General features: G+C 40.9%; 1 protein-coding gene across 3 annotated transcripts in view; it reads left to right on the forward strand.

Moving 5' to 3' along the window:
* Positions 1-402: 402 nt before the first annotated feature.
* Positions 403-15,546, forward strand: part of LHFPL3 (LHFPL tetraspan subfamily member 3) — a 566,274-nt gene continuing 551,130 nt past the window's right edge. For all 3 annotated transcript variants that reach the window (XM_032402332.1, XM_032402331.1, XM_032402330.1), the window contains exon 1: positions 403-1,062. In XM_032402332.1, the coding sequence (XP_032258223.1) occupies positions 618-1,062 (445 nt within the window). In that variant the 5' untranslated portion in view covers positions 403-617. The remainder of the gene's footprint in view (positions 1,063-15,546) is intronic.

Consider the following 15,546-nt stretch of genomic DNA (forward strand, 5'->3'; position numbering starts at 1 on the left):
TGCTGAAATGCTCCCAAAATCAGCCTCCCACGCCCGCTCCCTAACACCAGCCGGGATCCTGGGATCGCCTCTAGGATCCCTGTGGGTGCTCCTGCTTCCTCCTTAGATTTCCCCCTCCCCAACTCCAGGCCCGCTTCTCCCGCCCACACCCGCCGCTCGAGGGGCGTCCCAGGGTCGCCGCGGTCCTCTGCGCCCCGGGGCACCCGGCGGGGGGGGGGATGGGGCGGAAGGCGGGAAGCTGAGTGGGGGGCGCCCGAGCTCGCGCGCCACGCTGCCCCGCGCGGGATTTGCCGCCTTCAGCTGCAGCGGCTGCAGCGGCGGCGGCGGGAAGAGGGGTGGAGGGCGGTGAGGAGGGCTGGAGCCCGGGCCAGGAGGGAGGGAGGGAGGGAGGGGGGCCGGGAGGCTGTGCCAGGCGAGCCGGAGGGGTGCTCAGCGCTCTCCCGCCCTCCTTCCGGGAGCGAGGATGCAGACTCTGAAACTGGCGCTGCTGGGCTGAGGCAGAGGCAGGGGAGTTGCAGCGCGCGCGGCTCGGTGAGTGTGTCTCCTGAGCGCGGAGAGGCGGGGGGAGGCGGAGGACGAGGAGGAGGAGGAGGAGGAGGAGGAGGAGGAGGGGGAGAATGCCCGGAGCCGCCGTCGCTGCCGCCGCCGCCGCCGCCGCGATGCTCCCGGCTCAGGAGGCTGCCAAGCTGTACCACACCAACTATGTGCGGAACTCGCGGGCCATCGGCGTGCTGTGGGCCATCTTCACCATCTGCTTTGCCATCGTCAACGTGGTGTGCTTCATCCAGCCCTACTGGATTGGCGACGGCGTGGACACCCCGCAAGCCGGCTATTTCGGGCTCTTCCACTACTGCATCGGCAACGGCTTCTCCCGGGAGCTGACCTGCAGGGGCAGCTTCACGGACTTCTCCACGCTGCCCTCGGGCGCCTTCAAAGCCGCCTCCTTCTTCATCGGCCTCTCCATGATGCTCATCATCGCCTGCATCGTTTGCTTCACCCTCTTCTTCTTCTGCAACACGGCGACGGTGTACAAGATCTGTGCCTGGATGCAGCTCACCTCCGGTGAGTGCGCGCTCACCTCGGTGGAGGCGGGGGGACCGCTGGGCGCCCGAGCCCGGAGGGGCGGGAGTGGGAGGGACGGGGGCCAGTGCGCGCCGCTGGGTGCCCAGCAACTTAATCCGCTCCGGCGTTGGGGGTGGGTGCTGGAGCCCTGGCAGGCCGGAACCCCGGGGGTTCCCCAGCCCGGCACTGGCGCCTTGTCCCGGGCTTTCCAGAACCTCCCAAGCGCGGGGGACACTAGCCGGGGGGACGCGCGGGAGGAAGGGCCGTTGGTGGGCCGAGTCTGCTCCGAGCTGAAGATGGGGAGGAGAGGCCGGCCGCTTAGGGCGCGAGCTGAGGGACTAAGGAGGGGCTGACACAGCCAGGCGGAAAGCGGATTTGGAGAGGTTGTAGTGGAAGGAGAGTCAGCTTGCTCTGTCCCTCTCTGGGACTGTTTCTGTCTTTGCTTCACGAGGGGGTGGTGCTGGAGTGAAACTGTTTCACTCTGTCCCGGGCAGTTATAAAAAATGCATCATCCATCTGGAAATGAGTAAATGCTAATTCTGTTTTGGGTTTCACCCTTTTAAGAAAAATGTAGCTTAGAATGTTCCTTAGCGATTCCCCAGATGTCTAGTCCTCAGTTTGCTTCCCTGTCAGCAAAGGTCCTTACATTAAATCCTTCAACAGAGATCTTGAGGGAATCAAGATTTCTCAAGATCTCATTTTGGGGAAGTGGCTTTAGGGAGATGGGTTGAGAGGAAAACCCCTTTCAATAGCATTTCTGATCACTTTTTGCCCGTGGAGGATAGATTGTTACTAGCTGGAGGATATGAAAGTACTTTTTCTGAGCATCAAAGTTACTTTTAACCCAGAAAGGATGGGGATGCATTTCCCGGTGGCTTTGGAGAGTCCTGAAACAAAACTAAGTCCTTTCTCTACTTCCGGTGATGCGGATTCCCACTCTGCTAGCCACCTTGGATGCCCTGCCTTCTAAAGGCAGCCTCCTTCCTAGGACACGTGACACCCTCCTGCTTCAACATTTTTGGGTCCTTTTGATTTTATGGATGATCTGGTTGTGGAAGAATGTAGGATATCTCAGGCAGTCAGACTGTCTAAATTGTGTTTCGTTTTATTTTTCCCATTTTTAAAAGCTGTTACCTTCAAGATTTGGTACATATTCTTCTGCCTGGGGAGGTTTTCTGGGGAGTAGGGGTTTGCTCCCCAAGTTTACCAGAGTGTTGTAGGATGATCAAGTCCTTAAAGGTGCTTGAAAAGAGCATTAAAGTTCATGTTCTTATACTGCTGGTTGATATAAGAGAAACTTGTGGGAGACTAAACTTGTATTATGGAAGTATTTGCTTTGCACGAAGTGTGTCTCAGCTGATTTTAATTTGCCGTGTTCTGGGAACACGTTCAGGTGAAAGGAAAGAAGTAAGCACCAACAGAAAAACACGCCCTCCCCTCACACTGTTATCCTCCTGAAATGCTCCAAGCACCCCACGGACACCCTCTGTTTATATATATAATGTCATTTCAGGAGCAGACTAACTTTGAGATTTGGAATAAATTCATGTATTACAGTTGTTCCTGATATTTGGCTCTAGTTTGACTTTGAAGACGATGGGACATTGAGGAAGCAGATGTTTTAGAAAAAGAATTGACCCTGCACAGCTAATTTTAATTTTTCTAAGTTAAATGACCTATTTAGACTGATGATTCAAATTAGATTGTTTTTCGAAGGTCTGAAAGTAATTTGCAGGTGATTTCTCAACAACATATTCTTAAATATTTTTATGAGTTTTTGTGCTCTAAACCCAAGTTTTTTTTGTTTGTTTTTGTTTTATTTTAAAAAAGGAAAGAAAACTATCTTTGGGAAAGAATTACCAGCTTTCAAGTTAATACAACTACAACTATTACAGTGTTTTTTTCTTTCCTTTTTCTGGAACAGAGCACACAGGAATCGTTCTGGGGTAGTGAAATATGATGTCATGTTTTCAGAAGTTTGACATAAATATACTCTCCTGTTTCCCATATGTCCATGTAAAATGTGATGCTGGCCTTCATACTAATGAAGATATTTGGACATTTTTGGACTGCATTTTTGGAGGAGTGCAGGCCTTTAATTTCTAGGCATACTTTCTAAAACCTTTATTTGCAATTTATTTGATATTTTATTCCTGGATAAACCACAGAAGGACATAATTTTATTTGTTAATACAATTTATTAATTAAGGAAGAATGATTATGATGACAGGCAGTTAAGAATCAAAGTCAATTATGTTCACAGATTTTTAGGGAATGGGTTATAGAAGATATTTTTGAAGAATGCCACATTTAACATGGTTTTCTTTTTTAAAGTCTCATGGCACTAACAAGAAATTTAGCATAATGGAAACTATTTTCCAAGTTTAGGTTCTAACCTTTATAGTATTCCTCTTTAATGTTAAGCCTTCTCATACTTACAATTTAACTGTACCTAGGCTAATCTCAAGTGTAATTTGTAAGCTGTGTAAGATGAGACTTAATGTGCTATTTGCTTATTAGAGACTGTTTAACCTTCACTGGAAGTCAAACGATTAACTTGTGTATTTAGGTATCTAAGCATTCTCACGTAGTAACATCATAAACCAGAGCCAAGTAGAACATAAAATCCCATATGGAAATGATAAGAAGATGATGGAGCAGGAGACTTTCTTGTGAGTTATCCTTTTTATGGTTCTGAACAATGAACTAGAAAAAGTAATTTATTGGACCTGGAAAATGATGTTGCTCTTCTATCTAGATATGCAAAGCACATATAATTAGTGGTGCTATTATGAACACCTTGCCCTGTCCCTCTCTCTCCCCTGTAAATCATTATTAACCTCAGTAGAGTGAAGCTGCTGAATTAGGAGCTAATATGTCATACTACTTCTGGATGTAATCTTATGCTTACGGACCATGCCTAATATAAAGACTGAAGGCATAACAATAATACATAAAATAAGTAATAACAATCAGAGATGCAAAATTTTTCTAATCTACAGAGAGATAACTTGAGAAGAAGAGAGACGTTTCTTTTTTCTGTATGATTTCTCTGACACTAAAAGGAAAGAGGTAGATCTGTAATTGGCCAGCTAGGGTAATAAAGTCCGGATTTTTTTTTTTTTTTTTATAATCAGGATGGAAAAGGAATTTTGTTGCTCTGGGAACGTGGTTCTCTGTTTCCATGTTCTTGTTCTTTAAATCAGTGTTTTGGTCTGTTTCCAAGTCTGTTAATAACCAAGTCTCATAAAGGTGTTGTTTTGTTTATTTGTTTTATTGACTATAAGCCATGTCTGGAATTGTTTCCAGAAGCCCAAGTGTTAACCATTATAGACCAAATAAATCTTTTCTTTTTTTAACAAGCTAAAGCATTAACGGGCGCCTGGCTGGCTCCCTCAGTAGAGCAGGTGACTCTTGATCTTGGGCTTGTAAGTTCGAGTCCCACATTGGGTGTAGAGGTTACTTAAAAATAAAAAAAAATCTTTAAAAAACAGAATAAGCTAAAGCATTAAGGTAAAATTTAAGGTTTTTTAGACATCCACTGTGGACTTCTTGGTCAAAGGCAGCAGATGAGGAGGTAATTGCTTTCTTCTGTGAAAAAGGGGCACCAGATCCAGGTTGGATTTCTTTATTCAAGAGGGATGAGGTTAGGAGAAGGGATTGCATTTGCCATGTCCTTCCCCTCTTGCCATTTGGCATATATCAACAAGAAGGGCCACCAAGATGGCAAGGCTCTATGGCAAGGGTTAAGGGCTGAATCGCTCAGTCACTTTCCCCGGCTTCCCACCCTTAGTTTTTCCCAGTTTTTGTTAGCCAACTTGCTTTCTTAAATTGTATAACTTTAGGTGAGATGAGAATCATCAAGAGGTAATCACTGCATTTCTTAGCCTGCAAGGAGAAGCTTTGCAATGTTATATGATAACTATCTCATGGCACCTTGCTCTTTTCTTATAGACCTTACCAACATTTGAGATGATAAATGTGTTTGTGTGTTTGTTTAATGTCTGTCATCTCCAGTACATGGAATGTTCCATAAAGCCATGTCTGTATTTCCTCGTATCGTATAAAGGTCAAGATCATGGACACTGGAGTAAAAAGATGTGGGTTTCAACCCTGGCTCTGACACTCACTAAGTGTATGACCCAGGGTATTAATTTCTCTGGACTTCAGTTGCTCATCTGCAAAGTGGACATGTACTTACCTCAGGAGATTGGTGCAAGGATTAAAGAGCGAATGTGTCTGCTGAGATCAGTGCGTGGTGCAGAGGAAGCAAGAACTACATGAGTGTTAGGTTCGTGTGCTATTACTGCTATGTCCCGGCACACAGTAGTATGTGTATGTCATATACCGAAGAGTAGATACTCAATACATTGTTACTGAATAGAAGAAAGAATGAATGATCAATGGGGTGAAAAAGGAAAGGAGAGATTTAAAATTTCCCACATGCCATGTTGAGAAGTGACTGTCGTATATTCTTTGAAGCCGCGATGCTCATCTTTCTCACTGGTTTGTGGTATCAGCAGTAATTGCACTAAAGGATCTCTTCCAACATTCTTCGACAGCAGTGACTGTGACGTGACAGCCTAATTCATGATGAACTTGTTCCCAAATGGGGGTCTTTTCTGATGTGGGGATAACGATCTTTATTACAACCATAGGACATAATTATATCTTAGGATTCAGCAAATTTTTCCTTACCATTTGATTTCTCATGAAAAACATCATTCAGAATGGAGGTTTTATGTAAGAATCAAAAGATCAGGTTTTCATAAGCGCAGGGGCCCCATTCCAGCTTGAATTTTCTTACATACCTTCAGGAGCAATCCAGACAGCAGAGGGGTGTGTCTTCTGGGCTTTCCTTTTCTCTTTCTGGGCATCATTGCACACATGTTCTTGGACCTGCCAGGGATCCTGCCCCAGATCTGCTCAGATGGGTGGCCTTGTGTATTCAGAGCTGTGATGCGGGTCTCCAAAGGGGACCAGGTTGGGATTGACTGGCCCTCAGGACATCACCAATTTTTACCATTTGGTGGTGCTGGGCGTATGAGAAAGAGGTCTTGCCTCAAAGAGCTGCTAACTCATCCTACATTCAGAGTTGCAGAATGACCTTAAAGGGGGGTTTTTCCAATGACAGGGCATTCCAAACACTTGCCCAGATGCAAAGGGAAGAGTGTACAACGGGTGAGGGAAGTTTTCATTTTCTGATGACATGTTCTACTTCTAAGAATTTTCTATTTACCAAGTCAAACTTAGAAGAAAGTGATTTGAAATGAGAATTTAGAAACAGGTTTTTTTTCTTTCTTTCTTTTTTTTTTTGCTTTTATGCAGTGTGACAAGGGATCTGACAATTGAAGAGATGTTGAAAAATATATTAATGTGAATGTCAAAACAAATGATTTTTATAATAGTGAGATTTTAAGTGAACATCTGTGAAAAATAACAGACCCCGTATAACCCATGCAGTATATTGTTGGGTATTTTCTTCCTTTGGCGCGAGGCTGCTTGTTTAACAGCTTTTTACCCATTGAGAAATGTTAACAAGGTGCTCACATACTTCTATTATGAAATAAATAAATAAATAAATAAATAAATAAATAATTACTTAACCAGAATGTGGCATCAGATGCTTAACCTGAAAACAATTATTTAGTGATTAGCACTTACGTTTGGTATGATGTGATCAGAGAATCCAGATGGCTGGGCCAATGTGTTGCATTTTATGTACATACCTTAGAAATCTTTCAAAGTGAGCAGAATTTTCAATGAAAGAAAGAGCAGAGCAGAGCATATACCTGTGGGTTTGTGAGTTTGTGGCTCAGTGCATTTCTGTGTGTGGTGTGAGGCAGTGGGAAAAGGAGTAGAGAGAACTTCAGATCACACTGGCATGAAGCAAAGAGCAAACACCCTGAGAGAATTCTAATTTGGGGGCTTCATAGCACGATAACTGGGAGAGTTTTAAAGTGTAATTTCCAGAATACATTTGAACTTTGGGGGTCGGCACCAGCTTTAATTAATGTGATTTTTGCTTATAATGAGTCCACTGGAATTTTTATTTGATAACGAGGAAAGACCAAGGAGCTGACCTTTATTCTTAATAATAACAAGACGATATTAATAACGACAGAAAGTAAGACGCTGGTTCATATAGCAAATGGTAGGTAAGTTATTTGATGGCTCAAACGTAAAACTGTTATGAAAAGTCATTGGGGCGTTTCAGAAAAGAAACCAACAAAACAGCCTCTGCTAGCATTCTTAATGTTTGCATAATTAATATTATGCAGCTCTCCAATTGTGATTATGAGTCTATGACGCTCCTACTGTGCAGGGTCAGAGTGTCATTCCTGGTTTAAACTGTCGTTACTGTGATCTTGAACAAAATCATTTCTCATCTCTTCTGCTAAAATGAAACAAAAAAATGAGTGGTTTGCAAGAGAAAGATAATTTTTGGACCACTGTAGACATGAACCCTCTCCAACTACTTTTGGACAGAATGAAAGAAGAAAGTAGACCTTTCTAAAGTAGGGTTACTGGCATGGGATCAGCACACCGGGTCTCGCTTACCTGGATTCTGACATCTTCCCATACTAGGGAAACCAGATCGGCAGCACTGTAGGGGCTGTCTCTCTGTGTGCTGAATATGAGAAAGGATCCTAAGTGATAGGCTGAGTGAAATTAGGCTAATTGCATGAAATTTTGAGATTATGACTTATCAATGAAAGGGCTAGTGGCAGAGTAGCGAAAGGTAATGAAATTAGTGAGAAATGATTGTCGATCAGAAAAGAGGCCTTAGCTCAGAAAGAGACAGGCAGAACTTAATGAATCAAGAGAGTTCTCCTCATTCTTTGCCCACTTAGAAAACAATGGCTCACTTAGCTTTGGTATAGAATGCATCACAGGCCCACTTGCTTAAGTGTCTGGAGACTCCTTGTGGAAATTGTCTTGGCGGGGGCGGGGGTGGGGTGGAGCAGGGTGCTCTGCATCTCCTTCTTTTGCTTTAATGAAGATCAAGAGTGAGGTTGCAAAAATCAAAATGGGAAATGTGTATCATCATTGACAGAAGGCTCAGTATTTGAGAAATAGGCAAATAGATCCAGCTGTGGAGAATGACAGGGACAGCGAAGAATGACACCAAAAAATGAAGTATGAATAGAAAATAGAAGAAATTCAAGGTTGCAAAGCCTGTGGAATTTGATAACATTAAAAGCCTATTGAGGTTGATATCATCAATGGCTTAAAAATATATTGGCACAGGACAAGCAGAGAGCTGGAATGTGCATTACAGTGCAAAGCTGTGTGCAAATCCCAATTCCCAAGAAGGAAAGATTAAGGCTCTGCTGTACCCCCTCCCCCCACCTCTCTGGAGTTATAATAGATTCTAATACCAAGCTATTCAAAGAGAGAGATGATCGAACTTCCTCTATGGCAGATGAAAATATGGAGAAATAAAATAAGCCAACCAAAGAAAGAAAAGGTCATTGTGAAACTTGATAAATACAATTCCTATAATTTCTCTTTGAAAATCTAGTTACAGATTGTGAAGCTAAATTGATTTCTGTAATGGCTTTAATGGTGAAAGGGAAGTTACAGGGAGTATTTAGGATAAATATATTTACAGAGCATTTTAAGAACATAGATAGTTGCAAGCTAGACTGTTAGATTTAAGATTCAGATGATTAAAAACCAGCAATATTGTGGATCTGGGTAATGCCAAATATTAATTGATGGAATATCTACATTTTAACCAGTTAACTGGACTAGAAGTAGCACTGAATAGTTGACATTTCTTAAAAACCTTCGTAGAGAGAAGAATGCTGCACTGCAATGTTTTACAAACTCTGGTTGGTGACCCTTTGATGGGTCACGACATTAGTTGAGTAGATCATGATCAGCATTAAAGCTTGGATTAAAACAATAGAAAATATGAATGTAGTGGAGATAGAAAGGGTTTCGTGAAACCTTTATTTCTTAAAATACTTAAATATGTGTAGGTGGACTAGATTAAAATGTACAATGTATTGCTTACCTGTGGGCTGTAGTCAAAATGTTTGAATGACACTATTCTAGAGAAAAGATGATTGTGTGAATTTAGAAAAATAACTATCTCTTCTTTGGAAAATTGTGGAAGTTTTGCATCAATTCATAGGTCATTTTGTATTAGAGGGTAGATTGGGTAAAAGATAAGCTTATTTGAGACATTTTTCTTTGCTTTTCTTTCTTCCATTAATGGCCTTGATTGCTAATGTCTCCCAATTAGTTTGTAGGTGAATTGAAAAAGAGAATTATTTTTCCAGCTGTGATTTGATTGGCCATTCATGCTACGAAAAATGACATGGTCCACCTCTAAACAAACATTTAAACAAGTGTACTTAACCCAGTGCCAAATGGATATAGACTGAAAAGCTTTTAGAAGTTGGAAGGATATTAATAATTATTTAGCAGTCTCTTCATTTTCCAGGTAAAGAAATAGTATTGGAAAAGTACTATCGAGCAACTACCACTTGCAAAAACCTTTAGTTTAGTATATTTAGCCTTCACAGTAATTCTACAAGGTTATATCATTATACCCATTTTGCGGATGAAGAAATTGAGGCTTAAAAAATTGTTCAAGGTCTCATACCAGTGAGTGGTTTGAGCCAAAATCAGACTTGCCCCCTTCCCTGCAGAATGTTGCCTCTGAATCTGAGAGAAATTAAGAGTCTTGCCAAAATTACACCTTGATAGACTTGAGACTAATGCATCTGATTCCCGGTGCAGTTCTATTTCTACTACTTTCGTTTGTCTCCCAACTTGATGTGCATTTGCTTAGTACATATGTTCAATATGCATTTTCACCATGCTGTATCAAGGGAAGGGGCTGGTCTTTAACAGGGAAAATAACTGCCAAATGTTTACCAGACTTTTCTCTTCAAGCCTGCTTAGGAGTAGAGAGGTATCCCTCATCTCTCTTCCTTTTCATTTCCCTAAGCTGGAGCTTGGGTGGTTCTTTGCCCACAGCATCCTCTTGGTTACACCTCTGATCTCAGTGCTATTTTTCGGAGACCGAATTCCTATAGGCCAAGGGCTCTGTCACCCATTTCTGCCCTGCATCGAATGCAGAAATGTTCTTCATAGATTTGCTTACCGATGGCGGTGGTGAATGTGGTGATGCCACCGGACAGGATCGCCAAGTCACAGACAGAGTTCCAGGAAGGTTAATAATAGACTTGGACAGCTTCTGGAGGCATCAGGGTGAGGAAGGGGAACTGGGCATGTGGCCAGAAGATGCGCATCTTGGCTTGGCCACTTATTGGCTGGATGACTTTGAGCAAGTCATCTAACTACTCTTGGCTTTTCATTTTCTTCACTTCGTTCATTTTTTCTAAGATGTATATAATTGTGTTGCAGATACATAAAAAGAGATCACAAGTTATGGACATTAAAAATATTATCATCTGCCGACTAGTTGTTGCTGTGCATTTACCGACAAAGTAAATGTTAGGAAAACCATCAAAGATAGGATGCAATTAAAGAAGAAAGCAAATAAAGAACAATCCTAGACAGGCAGGTATCCAGAGTTAGATTTCCTCAATATAGTGAGACTTTAAATAAAGGTACCTATCTATTAGGATTCGCAGGATTATTGAATTAATGCACGTGAAACACTTGTAACTGGACCTGGCACACAGTAAGCCCTCAATAAATACTAGCTAGGTCTACTGTTGTTACTGTTACTCTACCACCACCAAAGAGAGCAGGGCTGGAGGAGTGGGTAGGATTCAGAAAATTTAGTAGACAGAAAAATGGAACTCAAAATACCCAACTTCAAGAAGGACAGTGTCGTTTCACAACTTGTGTGTGCCAGACTTAACTTGTTCTGAGGATCCAGTAAGATAATGGCTGTGAAAGCCTTTTAGAAACTGCACGGTGTTCTATAAATGCCATTGTGCTTCCCGTAATGGATTTTGTGCATTACTAACAAAACACCATCTTCAGCTAAGAGTTTAAGTTGGTGTTAACAGGGTCTAGCTCTTCCATTTTGTTTGTCTAGAGTAATGACTCAAAGTGTCATTATCTCCAAAATGTATTTTGGAGATAATTTTGAACTGTTTAATAACTTCAGCTAAATAAACTTAAAAAGAGAAGCCATGTTTTGAAGGCATTGTGGACCAGTTGATCTTTTGATTATGGCAAGACCCTTATAAATATTTAGGCATTCTTATTAAGTTCCCCCCAAATGATAGGGAAATATTATCAGATATTACTCAAATTATTTCCTCTTGACAGTTATCAAAAGCAACATTGAATATTCTTGATCTTTAGTAACATCATGACATCATGTAACAGGAACAATTTACAAGTAGCATTTTTTTCTGTGCGGTTTTAAATGTAGTTGTAATATATTGAAAATTAGGTTTCTCAATATTGTGTCTGTGAGTCTTTATTTTTTCTTCCTAAGCAAAGAAAGTAGTGATTTAAGATTCTCAGATTAATGCTCAAACGGAGATTGTTGCTCTCTTTTTAACATGTTAATTCTGTGAATTTCTTTTTTTTTTCTTTCTTTTTTTTTTTTTTTAAGGATTTTATTTATTTATTTATTTGAGAGAGAGAGAGAGAAACAGCATGAGAGGGGATAGGGTCAGAGGGAGAAGCAGGCTCCCTGCCGAGCTGGGAGCCCGATGTGGGACTCGATCCTAGGACTCCGGGATCATGACCTGAGCCGAAGGCAGTCGCTTAACCAACTGAGCCACCCAGGCGCCCCAATTCTGTGAATTTCTTTAGCTTTCCTAAAGAAGGCAAGACAAACAAACTCAACATTGCTTCTTATTAGTATTTTCATTTCAAATTTAAAGTCATCAGCTATTGTAAGAAGAGAATATCAGTTTGTACATGTATGATTATGACCCAAACCACTGAATTGAATAATGAACAGATGAACATTCTCTGCTCCGCATAGTATCAAGATCCCATTTGCAGTAAATATCCAGAGTTGATGTTGACAAGACAATGTATTAAGTAGGAATGCTCCATCAGACTCTGCTTTTAGACATGCTGGTGAAGAGATGTTTGGTGAGCACTGCCCGGCAGTGTCCCAGCTGTGTCCTGGAGGTTATAATGAATAGCTCCTCTCTTCCTGACCTCTGCTGGAAGGGGCTCTCCAGCAAGATGAACTCACATGGGGAAATGGGCCAGGATCTACATACCCCTACTTCACTTTACTGAGACCCCTCCATTGAGTGCAGGATGGGCTCTAGAGGGAGCTCCAGCCCTGTCATCTTGTGTTTCTCGGAACTTTGTCTTTTATAAGGTCAGGTCCAGAGTCATTTTCCCCCCTGATACTCCTTGCAAGGTAACATTTTAGAGAGTAGCCAGTGGAGGATAAAATATGAAGGGTGAAAAAGAATAAGAAGAGGGATCCATTCAGAATACAGCCAGTAGAACGGAAAGCTTCTTTATCTGCCAGAAAAAAGCCAACTCCTCCTGGACTTTTCTGTAGCCCTTTGTCTTTATATAAATTTGTTGAAATTAACTCTCTGTAACTTATCTGACCTTTTAAGAAGCTGTTGTGACTTTTCAGTGGCCTACTTTTGTAGAGGACTCATTGGGATGGTCTTTCCCCATCAGAACATTTTGGCTATTTTTTTCTTAGCCTGGAGATGGACACTTTGGAATAACTTGGACATCACTGGAGAATTAACAGGTCACTGGAGGTAGGTTACTAGAGAATTCAAAAGAAGTAGAGGAATTCAGAACTGCAGAATTTGAAATAGCTGTTTGATCTTGGTGGTCATGAACTATGCATTATGGTTGCATCTCTGCAGCAGCCTGAACCCGTTTTGGAAATGAAAAAAGTAGAATTGGAAATTACATTCCCTGGGAAACTTTAGGGACTGTTCAGAATTTAAAAATAACATTTACAGGAACTCACACCATGGACCCCAGCTATAGGCAAATAATACTTCATATGTTGAGAATAGAAAACTGGACACCAAATTTCATTATTAGCTCCTACCTACATATTCTAGTCGGCTTTTCCTTAAATACAACAAAATAAAAAGAAGGAATGAGTGCCTTCTATACCCACACATAGTTGTCTCCACTGGAAGCCACTCAGAGAACACACAAATTCCTTTCTTCTTTTTCTTTTTTTTTTTTTAAGTGGGACCTGAACTCAATCTGGTTTCTATTTTATCTCTTTGGGAACCTGAAGTGCAGAAAGTTCTTAGGAAAATTCAGAAAGCACATTTCCTGCTCAATGCCAAACCTTTTTTCCCCATCTCATACTCACAAAGCATTTTTAAAAATCCTCACCAGAATTCCCCCTTATTAGCCCCGATGCCCCCACTCTGGCCCCAGGGCCTGCCGAAATGTCTGTGCCTGAAAAGGCCAAGCAGAAAATATGGAGCTCTACTGGTACTATGGTTCAATACAGCACACTAGCAATGCTGTGGGACCTCTTAGAATTTGGGGGCTGAGTTTAATGTGCATAGAACAAGGGGGAAAAGTTCTGTAATCAATAAGAGTTCATTTGACAAGGGCTGTTCCCTTCCACTGTGTACTATTAAAGAATTGATTTTTTTACAAAGGTTTCTAAAAAACCAACCTAGTGATTGTGAGAGGTGGTCCCTGAACATTAAAGTTTTAATCGTGATAGATTTATTTAGGAAATAGAATGAGTCTCGCATACAATTCTTTCTCTTTAAGTCTCATGGTGACATGAGCAGTTCATTTGGAATTTATTCTCAAATACATTAAAGTATTATCTAAGTTTAGTGTAGAAATATGACTTACACGGAGGCAAGCTTGAACTTGTCCAATGAAAAAGAAAGTGATTTAAATTTCTATTGTAGTTACCACATTATTCAGACCAGCCATCATTCTGGTCTTGCCAAACATTTGCAGAATGAATCATTGTTTCAGTTCATCTGTAAACACATTATGCATACTATACTTTATATTTGTGTGTGTGTGCCTGTGTGTTTTTGTGTGTATAGTTTAAAAAATAACAATAAAATGACCACTTGTGTATCCACTACCCGCTTTCCTGATGATATCTGCCCAGAGGTAGCCACTTCCCTGAGTTTTGTGTTACTAACCTACATTCCTTATAGTTTTATCACTAATGTGCATATTCTCGAGTCACAGGTGTTTTACTGTTTCTGTTTTTTTTTTTTTAAGATTTTATTTGTTTATTTGAGAGAGAGAGACAGAGATAGCGAGAGAGAGCATGAGTGGAGAGGAGAGGGAGAAGCAGGCTCCCCGCTGAGCAAGGAGCCTGATGTGGGGCTCGATCCCAGGACCCCAGAATCATGACCTGAGCTGAATGCAGATGTTTAACTGACTGAGCCACCCAGATGCCTCACTGTTCCTGTTTTTAAAGGAAATGGTTCACTGTTTAGTATGACCTATGCAACAGATGCAAATACTATTCATTATGTTAAGAAAGTTCACTTACATTCCTCCATTGACAAGAACTTTTTAGATTTTGAATGTATGTTGAATTTTATTAAATGCACTTTCGGCACCTACTGAGATGATTAAATGAATTTTTGGAATTAATCAGTACTGATGAAATAGTTATAATACTGGATTTTCTAATGTTATTGCATTTTAAAAACAAAGCCAACTTTCACACCCATTGTGAGACTCAGTCTCTAATATCTTCTTTTTCAAAGTATTTTCATGAGTAAGGTTGTGTGGGGTTTTTTTTGTTGTTGTTGTTTGTTTTCATTGTCACACGTCTTCATCTAGTTTAGATGTCAGGGTTATTTAAGATCCATAAAAGTAGTTGAGAAGTCTCTTTTTCTGTTCTTTGAAAGAATCTGTGTAGAATTGGAATTATCTGTTCCTTGAGTATTTAATGGAATTAAATTGTAAAACTGTCTGGGCCTGGTATTTCTTTATAGGAAGATTTTTTAAACTACTGATTAAATTTCTTTAATTGTCTTAGAATCAGTCAGGTTTTGGGTGCCTGGGTGGCTCAGTTGGTTAAGCGACTGCCTTCGGCTTAGGTCATGATCCTGGAGTCCTGGGATCGAGTCCCGCATCGGGCTCCCTGCTCAGCGGGGGGTCTGCTTCTCCCTCTGACCCTCTTCCCTCTCGTGGTCTCTGTCTCTCATTCTCTCTCTCAAATAAATAAATAAAATCTTAAAAAAAAAAAAAAGAATCAGTCAGGTTTTTAATTTCATCTTCAGTCAGTTTATAAAAGTATATTTTTCTAAGAATTTGTCCATTTCACCTACATTGTCAAATTTATTGGCATAGAGCTTTTTAAACTATACTCTTATCATTGTATAGGAACTGTTTGCTTGTGTCTTCTGTTTTCTTTAGATCAATTTTGCCAAAAGTTTGTCAGATTTATTAGTTTTTTAAAAAAGAACCAGCTTTATCTTTGTTGTTCTTTTGCATTGCATTTGTTTGTTCGATAGCATTAATTTTTGCTTTTATTTTTTACTTTTTTTCCTTCTATTTTCTTTAGGTTTATTCTCTTGTTCTTTTCCTAACTTC

This window comes from Phoca vitulina, unplaced genomic scaffold (assembly GCF_004348235.1).
Source record: "Phoca vitulina isolate PV1807 unplaced genomic scaffold, GSC_HSeal_1.0 scaffold4, whole genome shotgun sequence".
Taxonomy (NCBI): Eukaryota; Metazoa; Chordata; class Mammalia; order Carnivora; family Phocidae; genus Phoca; species Phoca vitulina.